The sequence below is a fragment of the Petromyzon marinus genome, chromosome 23 (assembly GCF_048934315.1).
Source record: "Petromyzon marinus isolate PM22_M1 ecotype Great Lakes invasive population chromosome 23, UKy_Petmar_22M1.pri1.0, whole genome shotgun sequence".
Lineage (NCBI taxonomy): Eukaryota > Metazoa > Chordata > Hyperoartia > Petromyzontiformes > Petromyzontidae > Petromyzon > Petromyzon marinus.
In genome coordinates, this window is record NC_133689.1 from 14,142,269 (window position 1) to 14,157,197 (window position 14,929).

Here is a 14,929-nt window from a genome sequence, read left to right on the forward strand (position 1 = left end):
TAAGTCATACAAAAGTGTTTTTACCGATGTAAAATGAACACATTTATTCGACTCGTGGTAAAATCATCAAACGTGAATGACTCGCTATACTCGTTTCTGTAAACACACGTCGTCGTCGTCGCAATTGAAAGATAAAAGGTCGCCCCGAGGTCCTCGCTACCGTCGCTGAGCTGTGTAGATTCAATGTGTGGACGCAGTGCCTCGACCAGGGGGGCTGAGTCCCGATTGGCCTGGGGGGGGGGGGTTGGCCCAGCCCCGCGCCAACTGTGGGGCGAGGGGAGGGGGCTCGTGAGAGCTGAACGCTGGACGCCTCTAAACTATTTGTTTATTTTAGCAGGTGGGGCCCACTGAGCCATTGTAGCCTTTTTTTTCAGAAGAGACCTGGCCACACATTATAGTCCAACGAAGTGGCTTATCATCGTGTGGAAATGTATAGCAGCGAAATACTCTTAAACGCGTGATCCTGATTGATACTAAATGTGGAGGAAGAAACCCAAAGGACCTGGAGAAAAAAAACACGCGACCAAGGGGAAAGACGCAAACAAATTCCAAATATTACAGCAGGTGAGGTAGTGAACACCTCGCCACCGTGGCGCCCAAGCGCCGAGTCTGGGTCAACACTCATTTTTTTACTTTTGGTGAATTGCGTCTTCGCGTTAACCGGGTCAGAGGGCCATTCGCCAGGCAACACGGCAGGGACATCCTAGCAGGCATTTGTGGTTGCAACTCGTTGCCCGCAGTTATAACGCCGTGAGTTGGGGGCTGAGTTATGCAATTAAAATGGTTATTTATAACATGTGCGATGTTGAAATGTCTCTTCAGTACCACGGTCTTTGCATAGAAGCACTCTTACAAAATGGAGCTGTATACCATTCACAAAAGCACCATGCCATAACCTTACAACAGTTCCATCTCCCAGCAGCTCACTTGTATACCCGTTTCCTTGCCAGAGGCTATGTTTGATCTTTAAATCTACACATTCATTGGGAACTTACCCCGATTTAGTAAAAAAGTGCACATTTTAGAGTTTCCCACTGCATGTCACTGCCAACCGCACACTCACCTCTTACCCACTGATAGCTTCTGATTTGACAAGCCCATTGTTAGACCTACACCATACCTCTTTCTCAGGAAGTCCATGTAACAGTGGAATGTGTTTCAAATTCCGTGAGTTGGTAGCGCTTCCAATGCACGTGCGTTACAGTTTTAGGGATGAGGCTGTCTGCCTGTGCGTGATAGCTGTAGGGACGAGGCTGTCCGCCTGTGTGTGACAGCTGTAGGGACGAGGCTGTCCGCCTGTGCGTGGCAGCTATAGGGACGAGGCTGTCTGCCTGTGTGTGACAGCTGTAGGGACGAGGCTGTCTGCCTGTGCGTGACAGCTGTAGAGACGAGGCTGTCTGCCTGTGCGTGGCAGCTATAGGGACGAGGCTGTCCGCCTGTGTGTGACAGCTGTAGGGACGAGGCTGTCCGCCTGTGCGTGACAGCTGTAGGGACGAGGCTGTCTGCCTGTGCGTGACAGCTGTAGGGACGAAGCTGTCCGCTTGTGCGTGACAGCTGTAGGGACGAGGTTGTCCGCCTGTGCGTTACAGCTGTAGGGACGAGGCTTTCTGCCTGTGCGTTACAGCTGTAGGGACGAGGCTTTCTGCCTGTGCGTGACAGCTGTAGGGGCGAGGCTTTCTGCCTGTGCGTGACAGCTGTAGCGATGAGCGTGCAGAGGCGCTGTGCGGGGCCGGACGTCGTTGCTGATGCGCGAGTCCCAGGCGCGCTACGACCACCTGGAGCACGTCAGCAGCTGTGCCCCCTCTGCCTGGAGATGTTCTCCAAGCCCGTGGTCATCGTGCCCTGCCAGCACAACCTGGGCCACAAGTGCGGCAACGACGCGTTGCAGTTGCTCGCCCGAACGCTCGCCTGTGACACTCGCCTGTATGCTCACCTGTGACACTCACCTGCACGTTCACCTGTACACTGGCATGAACGCTCACTCACCTGTACATTCTCTTGCACACTCACCTGTATACTCATTCGCCTGTGCACTGGCCTGTACGCTCACTTGCCTGTACAGTACTCACCTGTGCAGTGACTGGCCTGCACGCTCACCTGTTCACTGTCACCCCCCTCCCACCTTCCTTGGGGGTACGGGGGGGGGGGCCGTGGTGCCGCCAGGAGGTGGTGCTGCACCGCCACGGCGTGTACACCTCCAACACAGCCTCCTCCTCTACAACATCATCCACATCTACACGCAGCAGCAGCAGCAGCGTGAGGGCAGGGGGCACGGGGCAGGGCAGTGACAAAGGGCAGGACACGACTGGGCCAGGGGGACAGGGCGCAGGTGTAGGGGGCAGTGAAGGAGAGGACGGAAGGGCAGGGTTTAGAGTAGGGTAGGAGGCAGGGAGGGCAAGGCTGTGTAAGGTAGAGTATTGGGGTAGAGGCGTATGGCTGGGTGGGGTTGTGTAGAGGAGGGCAAAGCTGGGGATGGGCAGGGGTAGGGCAGTCTCAGGGCATGGTGGGCAAGGCAGCACAGCAGGAGAGGGCAAGGCTGGTCATAGTCACCTTGTTGCTCTGTCTGGTAGTTGCGTTGTTGGTGATAGTGGTGGTTGTTGTTGTGGGGTGTGGTTGTAGTACTATGGCAACCCGTGTTGTTGTTGGTGCTAATGGCCACGTTGTTATTATAGTGGTTGTGATCAGTGTTGTTGTGTTCATTGTTGTCTCTGTCATCGCTGTCACCGTCATCATCACTGTTGTGATTCTCCACGCAGCGTCGTCGTCGTTGTTGGAATCGCTGTTGTCCCAGTGTTGTTGTTTATTGTTATATCTGTGCTGTCATCCTCCAAGTGTTGTTGTTGTGCCAGTGTTATTGTTGTTGTCCTAGTTTCGTCGTCGTCGTTGTTGTGTTGGTGGCGGTGCCCCCAGGGGCTCCGGCGGCCGCAAGGACGCGGAGCCGCGCTGCTTGGAGCACGGTGAGGAGGAGGAGCAGGAGGAGGAGGAGACACGTGAACTGATCCTCCTCCTCCTGGTGCCGCACGCCCAGCTGCTCGCTCTGCAACCAGCTGCACAGCCAGACGGCAACGCTCGACGTCATCGAGCAGCACGACGTGGACTACTCCTCACACCTCCTCAACCTCCTCACACCACCACACACCACCACGCACCACGCACCACCACACACCACTACACACCATCACGCACCACCACACACCACCATCAGCACCACGACAAACCACCACACACCACCGCCACCACGACACACCACACCGATCTTCACACTTTCACGCCCCTCATCTCCAGACCTTCACGCCCCTCCATATACCCTGATTCCATCTTCTCTCACCCCCTCGCTCATCCACACACCTCACACATCCACACGCCTTGTCCCACCTCATCACACCACCTCGCACCACCTCACACCTCCACATGATGTTGGAACCGGTACATCCCCCCCTGTATAGTGAGCTGAGTGATGGTGCTGGTGATGATGGTGATGCTATGTCTGTTACTGATGGTGTTAAATACGTTGGTGATGTTAATGACGGTAATGGCAGTGATGATAGTTAATTATGTTGGTGATGGTGATGTTGATGGTGGTAGTGATGTTAATGGTGATAATGGGCCGTCGTCTCCAACAGGGTGGGCCAAGTCTTGGTAGTGTTGGTTATATTTGTAGTGGTCGACTTGACGCGAACAACTTTGTTGTTTTCTCCGACACATCTTGTATTACAACTCTTCACAGTACGTCTGTGACTCCGTCATTCCGCTTAGCCGCAGCTCGCTCGCCGCGCTCTGCCCATCTCGCTCACTCCGCTTCCTTCCCCTATCCCTCACTGTCCCTTTGTGTCGTCCCTGTCTCTCTTCATCGCTCACTGTCTCCGTCTCTCTCCGTCGCTCGCTGTCTCCGTCTCTCTCCATCGCTCGATGTCTCCGTCTCTCTCCGTCGCTCGCTGTCTTCGTCTCTCTCCGTTGCTCGCTGTCTTCGTCTCTCTCCATCGCTCGCTGTCTCCGTCTCTGTCCGTCGCTCGCTGTCTCCATCGCTCGCTGTCTCCGTCTCTCGATGTCTCCATCGCTCGATGTCTCCGACTCTCTCCGTCGCTCGATGTCTCCGTCTCGTCTCCGTCTCTCAATGTCTCCGTCTCTCTCCGTCGCTCAATGTCTCTGTCTCTCTCCATCGCTCGCTGTCTCCGTCTCTCTCCGATGCTCGATGTCTCTGTCTCTCTCCATCGCTTGCTGTCTCAGTCTCGTCTCCGTCGCTCGATGTCTCAGTCACATTGCTGGATTCAAACTCGGGTCTCCAAATTAATATTTCAGTGTGTAAACCACTGCTCCCATATTTAATTAACTACTGGTTAATTGGCCCATTAACTGTTGAATTAAATGTAATTTCTATCGACTCACCTATCCATATCAGTGATGATGATGATGATGATACGTATTTAGCGCGCAGCGCGACAGACCCGGTTACCTGAGTTTGATTCCTGCTCAAGGTCAACACCAGTCACGATTGGTCCTGGGCCTCCCCTAGGTCAACTCAGCCTCAAATGAGTACCTAGTGCGGTGTGTAAACAACGCCATTTGGGAGAAAAAGGCAGTTGGGCATGGTGCTGGCCATCTACCCCATCGCGTACCATGCCAGCCTTAATAGGTGCTCGCTAACACCACCTGCCCCAACAGTCTGTTAAGGCTATAGGGGGGATGTTTGTCATCGTGTGAGTGATGGGGCAATAGTACAGAAAGTAGACAAGTTTCCGTACCTGGGCAGTGTGCTTCTAACCAACTCCAGTTTGGCAGCAGTTGTCTCACTCTGAATCCGCTGAGCAGCACTGCATTTGTTTTTCACCGTGTGAACGAAAATTAAGTTGAGTATTTTGAGGTTCTTTAAAAAGTATTACTAAACACTGCTTATAAACATAAACGCATAAATGCTGAGAATATAATGTCAGATGCATATCGTCTGTACTTTATACAGTGGCTTGTGCTAAGAAACTGCCAGTCAGACACAAACTTGTCATGCTGGGGTGTTATTGCCAGAAATGCCTTTGTTTCCCCAGCGCTGATTTTTACCAACCACACCTGGTATTCATTTAAGGTTGAGTCGACTTAGGGGAGGAGTAGGGCCGGTTCAAATATAATTTACCACTGCTATTGGCCACGACCGGGAATTATGTGAAATAGTATCGGAGCCAGATGACATCTCCGTCGCACCCCACGGTAAACAGGACGAAATGGCTCTGACACTCGGGTCCGTAGGTTTACACGGGCCTTCCCACCATAATGGTCCTTAATGATTGTGAACAGAGTCAGGGACCCCAAAAGCACAAAGAATAACCCAAGACCGTGGCCTCTTATTGGTATTGGAGGTCTTCACCAGGTCAAGAGAGCTTCCTGGTGTGTGCACGTGTTCCACTGTTGCGGTGCCCTGCAGTGGCATTTTGGTGACACTTTTTTTTTCAATTTGTGGAGAAAATTTCTCCTGCCATGGCCAGGTTGGATCTGATGTATGGAGTCCCACTGCTTGCGGTGGTGGGGGGCCAGTGAGCTTCCTGATGGTTTGATCCACAATGAGGCGCTTCTTTGGGATGTTTGCGTTCTTCCAATTGTTTATCCACTCAAGCATATCGGTTGTGTGGACATAAGCCGGATGGATTTCAGAAACGTTTCCATTGATTACCACGATAACAGGTCAAACTAGCGACTTCTGGATTGTGTACCAACCATTGCGTCATGCCAGCGTCCTGTGATGTCATGGTTATAGGTGGGGGGAAATAACAACCAGGGTACAAGGTGTTAGTGTGTCGTGAGTTTGAGGACACAGTTTCAAATATAGTTGTTTTTTTATTTTTTTCCTCTCCTCCCAAATGGGGTAAAAACAAATAAATTACAATGTACAAGGGTTGTGGAGGAAAGGGTTGGTAGGAGAACGTGTGCCGAGATCGCCAGCAATCTGCGGCGGACGCCTGCTCACTGTACGAACGCCTCCCGTGGAATCCGTCCGGTAGTCGGACGAAAAGGAACGATGAAGGTAGGCGACCGTGGTTTTCAGAGATCCGAGCCGGACGGCGACAGTGATGAGGGAAGGGGGGAGAGAGAGGGGTGGAATAGAAGGGGAGATGGGCGGTATCGTTAGTGATGCTCGTCAAACACGAATGCGCCCGACCGTTTGCTATCAGTCGTGTCCATAAACGGTGCGGATGGGACGGCACTCACGTTCAGTTCCATGAGGGTGTTCGCACACTGCTGGAACTGCCAGCTGTTCTGCAGCCACCCGAGAGTGGGCGCGCACGCACACAGGAGAGAAGTCAACATGACTATCCAGTTTGCCAACCAGATAGCTAGGCCTGGCCTGGATCCCATGGCAGCCTGAATGGGCGACGCCGCTCCAAGTGGGTCATGTAAGCCCCTTACATTGTGCCGCTTTGCTCGCTTTCCTATGGGAGCTGCACGCTTTGATGTTGGCCGACTTCGGAAACAGTCATAATGTCACAAAGTCAGTGCACAAGAGGTGCAACCGTTAAGTTGCTGGTGATTAAGTTTAAGTTTTTGCCAATGTTTTGTAAAATAAATTGGTGGATATGTAAACAAATGATTGATTAGAGCTTGGTATATGCTTAAGCCATTTCAAGCATACGTTAAACCTCTAATAATAATTTTAAAATAAATATTGTCCCTTTCATCTGGCTGTGGACAAAATGGAGGATGGGAAGTGGTAGGCATAATGCCAGGGTTGTGGCCAAAGAGCCCCATGGCCCTCGAAAAGTTGGGAGAATAAATATTGCTCATTGTTGCAGCGAAGCATACCGCAATTCTGTGCACCACCACAGGCGTGGAGGGCACCGCAGGCGTAGAACTTCGCAGCTGCGAAAGCATCTGCCCATCATGATGGTGACAATGGTGAAGGTAGTGGTTGTAAAAAGTGGTATAGATCATGGCGATAATGATTGTGATTGATTATAGTGGTGAGCATGATTATGGTAACAGTAGTCGTGGTGATGAAGATAATGGTAAAGATGGTAATGATTGTTGTGGTAGTAGTAGTTATGGTGAAAGGGATCATGGTGATGATGGAATTACATTATGATGTTGGCGGTCAGGATGAAGATGACGGCAATAGTGGTGGTGTTTGTGATGATGATGATGATGATAGTGATGATTGTGGTAATGATGGTAGATGTGTGACGAAGATAGTCAAAGATGGTGTTAGAGATAGATGATTGAAGCAATAAGTGATGATGTTGATAACCGCCAGCAGGACAAAAACAAAAAACATAATGACATTCAACAGCTGCTCATGTTCCTCTGTGTCATCTGTAAACTGCACGTAACCTTTTCTTAAGTGAACTCTTATACAAACAGTTAAGAAACTTAAGTAGGCTCGGGCAGGACACGTCATTATAAGGGTTAATGGCTGATGATCAAGAATGCAGCAATGAGATGGAACCCATCTAACAGTTGTTCATGGGCAGGTGCTAGGTGTGTTATTACAATTTAGCAATCATGAGAAATTTCAATGGCTTAGGGGAGGTATTCATCCAGCAGTAGTTTGACCAAGGAGGGTAATGATGACCTTCTTCAGAAGTGTTTTACTTGGTGCATTTGGCAAAATCCTCTGATCACAAGCACTTTTGCACGTGTGGGGAAACTGGAATGCACGGAGACACAAATATCACAGAGAGTGGGGATAGCTTGAGGGCCGGCATCTGTGGAGGGTCACTCACCAGGATCACGAGCTGTGGAAAGTGTTTTCGCACGAAGCTGTTGACACACACACATGCAGTTAGAGATGGGACACAAAAGGCCAAGGGAGTGTGTGAGTGACCGGGTGGATGAACGCATGAGCGAGCGGGGTGTTGAGTGCATGGGTGAAGCTGGAGGGTGGGGGAGTAGGCGTGCGGGCGAGCCATCGGTTGAACAGGCAACCACAAAGATAAACCATGTAGATGAGTGGGTGGATAAGCATGAGGACGAGTGAGTGCCTGGGTGAGTGGGCAGCTACGTGGACGGACAGGAGAATGGGTAAGCGGGCAATGTCGCGTTCATGACAAAGGAGCGGTACCTGATGTAGGCATTTGGGTCATGGAAGGAGTCGCACAGCGGATTCCCCTTCAGCCATAGCTCTTTCAAATTGAAGGCCTTCAGTGGTTAAAGTTTCCTCACATCTTTGAGCTGCATGGCAGGGGAGATATTTCCATACAATTAGGGGCATAAGGGCCATGCTTCTGGGCAACTTACCACAAGTTATGCATTACAATCCATGCCCACGCATGGATGGTAACGCTTTGCAGAATGCATTTGCCTTAGCGTGCAAAAGCTGACGCGCAGCTGTCACGGCAAAATGTGTATGCATATTTGTAAACAGTCCCTTGTGCTATAGTTTGCATCTCTTTTGGTTAATTCTTTCATCAATGGTGTGCGGTATTCAGTTGGGTGTGTCCTTGATAGTAACACCACATTATACAAACATTTCGTTTATATTGGATCACATTTTATGAACGTTACATTGCCCTCCATTACGAATGGGCAGAGTCAATGCAGAAATTCCTTCAATATTCGTTGAAAAGGGTTAACAAAGGAGGCCAAATACTGCAATCACATATTCTAAGTGAATGTATCAGCTCTCAACTTAATTGATTAATTAGCCCATTTCAGCATAATGGTCAAATTCAAGAGTCCATGCTATGTTTCGTCTTTTGTTTGTATTAATTGTATTTTGTTTGTGTGGTCTGTCCTGTCCAGTATGTACTGTGTCCCATTTGTACTGACCGTCTCATCGTATGTCTCACTGTACTCTCTTGTCTGCACTGTCTTGTTGCCTATCTTGTTCATGCAGCCCAATATGTTTTGTCCATATAATTAGTTGTCTGCCTTGTCTGTCTCTTATGTGTCATTAGCCTAATTTAACGTGCATATAATTTGCATGAATAATAAAGAACTGGTTCCTACACACTATTTGGTGCATGTGTTGTGAGTGCAATGACTGAAGTTAATTGACGTATTGATGCGGAGTTGCAGGCCTACTGTACAAAGTACATCAACAGGTACCACCCATAGGTGATACATGTTGATGTACTAAACTGCAATGGTACGTTTCACATTTGTGTATTCATTGCATTTAAATAATTAATTACGTGTTTCCAGAAATTAAAGGCATATCTGATACCCAATACATGCTTAAAATAATATCAAGCGAATCGGAAATGAACAGTACCAAAACAAAAGGAGACGATATAAGATATAATAGTAGGTATATCGATACTTGGATTGAATCGCGTAACGGTCGACTCGCTGTGGCGAGGAATCTGAACCAACGCGACGCTCGCACCAGAGGTGCACCAGGCATGCGAGCGTCGAGTCGCGATTTATTGAACGGGCGCTCACACCCACATTGTTTTTGGAGAGGTTCAGCTTCTTGAGAGATGGAGTGTGCTGGGCAAGTTTTGCCAGGTCATCCAACCGGTGCAGGTCATTTCACGTTAGATTCAGGGATGTGATCTGTGGGAGTGGAGAGCAAGGGAGGCACAGAAAAGACAAAGGTCCCTCTTATAGCCTTAACAGTCTTTTGCAGAAAGTGCTGTGAGCGAGCACCTATGAAAGCCGGCACGGTACACAAGTGTGGTCAGCACCACGCCGACCGCCTCTGTCTCCCTAGTGGTGATGTTTACACACTGCACTAGGTACTCATTTGAGGCTAAGTCGACCTAGAGGAGGCCCAGGACCGGTTCAGATAATCGTCACTGGTGTTGGCCGTGAGCGGATATCGAACTCTGGTCGCTCGATTCATAGCGCAGCGTGCGAACAACTGCACTACCGCTCCACTCTAAGGGAGGCAAAAGACAAAGATCCCCAGTATAGCCTTAACAGAATGTAGGAGCAAGTGCTGTTAGCGAGCACCTATGAAGGCCAGGATGGCACACGAGGGGGTGGGTGGCCAGCACCACGCCGACCGCCTTTGTCTCCCCAGTGGCGATGTTTACTCACCGCACTAGGTACTCATTTGAGGCTGAGTCGACCTAGTGGAAGCCCAGGACCGGTTCAGAATAATTGTCACTGATTTTGGCCGTGAGCGGGAATAGAAACTTGGGCCGCTAGGTTCGTAGCGCAGCGCAGTGCCACCACCTACGGTTTAGCAGCAATAGCAGCAATGTAAATGTCGTGCCGTGCCTCGTTTGGGTTTTATCTCAAGTCGATGGTCGGCGATGACCGCTAGGTAAAATGGGGGCTACGCAACCATGAAGCACGCACCAACGTCCACGTGTGGCGACGCGCCTCTAATCCAGCACTAATTAATCTAGTCGCTAATTCCAATGCCACATTATACTGCAGTTTGGTATGTATTTTGTACTGGTAGGAACCTCCTGGTTCCACCCAGCCCACAGGGGATTATTGTGTCCGTCCGTCGTACATCCAAAAATGGGAGGGGTGGGGCTGGGTGGAGAGGGGAGGGTGGGGAGGGGCTGGGTGGGGAGGGAGGGGCGGGGTGGGGAAGGCGGCCACGGCACACACGAGGGGGTGGGTGGCCACCAACCACGTCCGGCCATCTTCACGACATTTTTCCCTCCACGTGGAGAATCAACAACATGCGTTTGGAGTATGCGGCTGCTCACAATCTCTAAATTATAAGCCGCCAATTCGTTGAGCCATCATTCGAGGCAAGCAACGTTCCTACCAGCTCCCTCTGCAGGAATGTGTTTTAAGAGTAATAATGCCCTACAGACGAATGGACCAAGAGAGCTAACGCAGCAACACTATACCTTAGGTGCAAAGCATTAAAACACGTGGGGAGAGGAGAAGGCCGTACCATTGGTATATTCTCTCGAATGATCTTGTTCAGACCATCCATGTGGTCCTTCCGGTTCAAAACCAGGTCGACACCACGTGCCTCCAGCTCTGGGGAGTAGGGGAGGGTGATCGTGCATGTTGTAGACGGGGACCGTAGACACACAACGGTTCATTACGCGATGCGTTCAACTCAACTCCTACCCTCGCGATGCGTACAGTGAGTGATGCGCATAAGGATGAATTAATTAAATATTAGTTCAAATGACATGACAATGATATCTTTAGGCTAACAGGATGAATAAACTAGAACAAATGAGACTAAAGAAACAGTATGAACGATTCTCGGCTCAAATAATAAAGCTGAGTGCAAAGTAAACGTAAAATAACACAAATGTTTGTTTCAATTACCTTCATTAATTCTGACCGCCTTCAAGTCCAGAGCTTTGTTGGTAGGGTCATATTTTTGGCTCAAACATTCCTGTAAAAAAAACACGCACATGTCGCATCCCCCATTAGCATAAACTGGCTGCTATGACAGGGTCTGTTGGGGTGCACCAATTTTAAGCACAATGTGAGGACACATCACCATGTCATCTACACGCATTGCGTGTCACTCAATGACACGGCTTTTGCAGTGGAAAAACAACCTGTCGCCGCCTGAGTCGCGCTGAGCTGACTTGGCACAGCAGTGGGCATAGTAACACACAGACCTGGCTGTCTTTGTCACTGCTAACATTGTCTATGTAATGGCCCTGTACGTTTATTTTAGGTCAAATTGACCAAGCTCAGATACCCACTCTAACAGCAGGGTGATTACTGGAGCCGGGACCACAGTGCAGTGGGTTTGCTCAACCAACCACAGAAAATACTCCCTGCTTAGGCTTACAGAGTATTGGGGGCAGCGAGTGCTCTTTGTGAACACTAATTAAGGCCGGAAAGGTACACCAGACGGTGACGTGGTGAGCACCACACAAAGCTGTGTTTGTCTCCCAATTGGTGATGTTAACAAACTGAACCAGGTATAAATATATGGTTACGTCCATATAGGAAAAGTGTCATAGCATCACAAGTTTAGGAGGGCATGGCTCTAAAGAAAGCTGTCTATGGTGTGGACCAATCAGTTTAAAAGACAATGCATATACTACCAGAGCATGTTTTTTGTTTCCATGTTCACAAGTATATATGGTTAATGCAGACATGATTCCTTGCAAAAGGTTTCAATTTGGTGTTTTAACATCTTAACACTATTTTTATTGGCAAAAAGGCTAACATCTATTCTGATATATCAATGTTGCATGCCGATTTAAACTAGATACTTTACAACGTCAAAGTTTAGTTTGTTTAACCAGTTGAGAATTCAAGAGACCAGGATGTGTTCACTTCTTGTCAAGGAGCATAAACCATCACGTGAGCTCCAGTCATCCTCGTAGTGGCTTTTGGCCACTCATCGAAAAAAGATAGTCACTGCATCGAGCGCATTCAAATGCACTTCTGCGGCCTTCTGGAACGCTCTTCCAATATTAGGAAGCTACTGGAGCTATGCACTCTTAAATATAAATTGACAACTCATTTCTCTAGAACTACTTTTTGTGTTTAGTTGTCCTCCCGCACCTCCGGTCAGCATGGTTGGCTATGTATGGTTTGAAATAAGTTTAAATGCATACATTTCCGAGAGTGACCTGGGTCACCAAAATGACAAGTCTCTATATTCTCTAATTATTTTGGTGCAACTGTTAACCTTTTATAATTGGCATTTCTTTCTCAAAACCTGATACCTAGGATGCTCCATCTCCACGTTTGCACACCCCCCAGTACATTTACCGAGATCTCGAACCAGCACAATTGGCTTGGCACCGCAGAATCGGCTTTGAAGATGCGCCGCTTGGCCACCAGCAGCTGCTGCCGCTGCGCCTTGCAGATGTACATCGTATAGGGCCCGCTGGTGGTGGCAACGCAGGTGCACCACAAACAAAACACAACAGCACAGAACATCAGCGATGAGGGCAAGAATTAAGCACATGAGAAAAACCTGCGCTTTGCCCAGACAGAGGCAGTGTCCAGGCTCCACTCGAGGTTTGCATTATATTCTAGGTCGCTAGTCGACTATAATAGGAACGTGACTAATAGCCACAGGCAGAGCAAGATGTATACTGGATGTGGTGCGCCGGGTTGTGGTTATTAGTCAAAATGTTACTGACCCAGACAGACCCAGCTGAAATTATGCCCGACTCTAAAAAGAACGCAATAGCTAAACACTGATGGATGTATATAGCGTCTAACTCGAACACATCTCTAGATGCTGTATGAAAACCAGGGCGTGCGCACCATGGAGAATCAGATGAGGGCGCCGAGGATTGAGGTGAGAGCCTCATTCACCGCTATGGGAAAAGAGTATTGTGGTGGCCTTCTGGATCATATAGAGTAAATAACCCTCTTGTAGCCTACCTAGGTTGTAAGAGCAAGTGATGTCAGTGAGCGCCTATTAAGGCCTAAATGGCATGTAAAGGGGTGGTTTGGTCAGCTGCACCCGGCCGCCTTCACTGCCCCATTGCTGCTAAAGTTTTCACAATGCAGCAGGTACGAATCGACTTTGGGCAGGCCCGGGGACCGGTTCATATATCAATCTCCACTGATGTAGCCATGGCTGGAAATCAAACTAAGGTCCCCAGGTACATAGTGCAGTGGCCTAATCACCGCATCCCCTCTGCACACACATGCATGGTGTGCGCTCAGTTAAACTTACCGGCGCTGGCAGGAACCCGACCTATCCCCCTTGTTCACATTTCCACGTCCACTCATACGATGGGAGCGGGGGATTCGGCCATCTCTAGCATCTCGTCCTCCGCTACTACAAGAGCCTCCGTCATCACCTCGTGTCCATCCTGCACCATTCCTTGTTTTCCAGGTGCCCATATGGTGTGCATATTCGCCTCTCTTTCCACCACGTGCGGGGAACCCAGACAACTCCTCAAACATGTGGGGTCTGGGGCCTCTATGAGGACTCCTGGCTGTAGCCTGGGTCTCCATGCACACTTCATGCTCTGTGGACACGGTGGTGGGGGGACTTAAATCTGAGTCAGTGGAGGAGAATATTAATTTGTGAACTTACATTATAATACATGTGCGACAGTGCTGTATGTTGTACATTAATGCTGATGTGTGTTTTGTATGTTATAGGTTTGTGTTGTGTGTTATTGCTGCTGTGTTGTGCGATAGTGACGCGCACCTTGGAAAGTCATGTTCGCCATGGCCACGCAGAGCGAGAGGATGTCGGCTTCGTTCGCCATAGCTGTTGTCGCCGTCTTCGACTCCACGGCACTGCTGAGCTGTGATTCGTGTTCCGCGCCACTGAATGTCACAGCCAACTTCTCCGCCTCCCTCCTCCGTCTGATGCGTGCTTCCGCCCTGCCGTCTCTGAAACCCCGCCCCTTCTGGGTTACCGAGATCTCGCGAGAGCCGCGCCCGTCACGAGATCTCGCGAAAGCCGCGACCTTCACGAGAACCACAACAAAAACAACAACAATGGTGAACGCGTTACAATCCACGACAACATCGTTATGTAGCATGTCATGCGATGGCGTTCTGTAAGTGTATCAAATGTGATCCGGTTCGTTTGCGCGGCTGTTGATTTTGATGGCCATTGACCAGAGCGGCTGTTGATGTCGGCGCCTCGAGGCGCACAGCCATTTGACTTATAAATTAAAAATAATCAGAACACACGATTGGACTTAGACTCGCGTGACGTGTTTTAATAAAGTAAAGTTAGTTGAAGTATTTAAGTAATTGGGATATTTTATAGGGGAGGGTGAGGGGTGTGTTGTTGTGTGTTGATGTGTTTGTGTGTTGATGTGTCAGCGCTATAAACCCGGCGAGCCGCGTTCGATTCCCACTCTACGCCCTCTAAGTCGACTCAGCCTCAAATGAGTGCCGAGTGCCGTGCGTAAACATCGCCACGAGGGAGACAAACGCGCCAGACACGTGTACAGCATCTCTCTCTCGAGTACAGACTACCATCGCTACTCATAATTTATAGACACAACAAAGACAAATATCCCTCGTGTAGCCTTAACAGACTGTAGGGGCAAGTGCTGTTAGCGAGCACCTATGAAGGCCGGAACGGTACACGAGGGGGTGGGTGGCCAGCACCACGCCCGACCGCCTTTGT

At 49.6% G+C, this 14,929-nt stretch overlaps 1 protein-coding gene and 1 long non-coding RNA gene across 2 annotated transcripts; both read right to left on the reverse strand.

Annotated features, from left to right (window-relative positions):
• Positions 1–5,843: 5,843 nt before the first annotated feature.
• On the reverse strand, positions 5,844–7,249 carry LOC142925699 (uncharacterized). Its single transcript, XR_012942655.1, has 2 exons — positions 6,196–7,249; positions 5,844–5,952 (listed from the first exon to the last, which is right to left on the reverse strand). It is a non-coding gene; the product is annotated as an uncharacterized LOC142925699 (long non-coding RNA).
• Positions 7,250–7,624: 375 nt separating this feature from the next.
• LOC142925698 (nuclear RNA export factor 1-like) lies at positions 7,625–14,292 on the reverse strand. The gene is made up of 7 exons (XM_076069064.1): positions 13,991–14,292; positions 12,586–12,703; positions 11,173–11,242; positions 10,784–10,872; positions 9,370–9,477; positions 8,042–8,151; positions 7,625–7,740 (listed from the first exon to the last, which is right to left on the reverse strand). The coding sequence occupies exons 2-5, from the start codon at positions 12,688–12,690 to the stop codon at positions 9,454–9,456; spliced, it is 288 nt and encodes a 95-aa protein (XP_075925179.1). The 5' UTR covers positions 12,691–12,703; positions 13,991–14,292; the 3' UTR covers positions 7,625–7,740; positions 8,042–8,151; positions 9,370–9,453.
• Positions 14,293–14,929: the final 637 nt, after the last annotated feature.

Bases quoted from the DNA above. Each gene is read 5' to 3' on its own strand.
- LOC142925698 (XM_076069064.1), bottom strand. From the start codon at position 12,690: ATGTACATCTGCAAGGCGCAGCGGCAGCAGCTGCTGGTGGCCAAGCGG. The intron at 10,873-11,172 runs GTAATTGAAACA...CCTACTCCCCAG, and splicing joins GGCGGTCAGAATTAATGAAG to AGCTGGAGGCACGTGGTGTC. The intron at 9,478-10,783 runs GTACGGCCTTCT...CCACTCCCACAG, and splicing joins TTCGAGAGAATATACCAATG to ATCACATCCCTGAATCTAAC.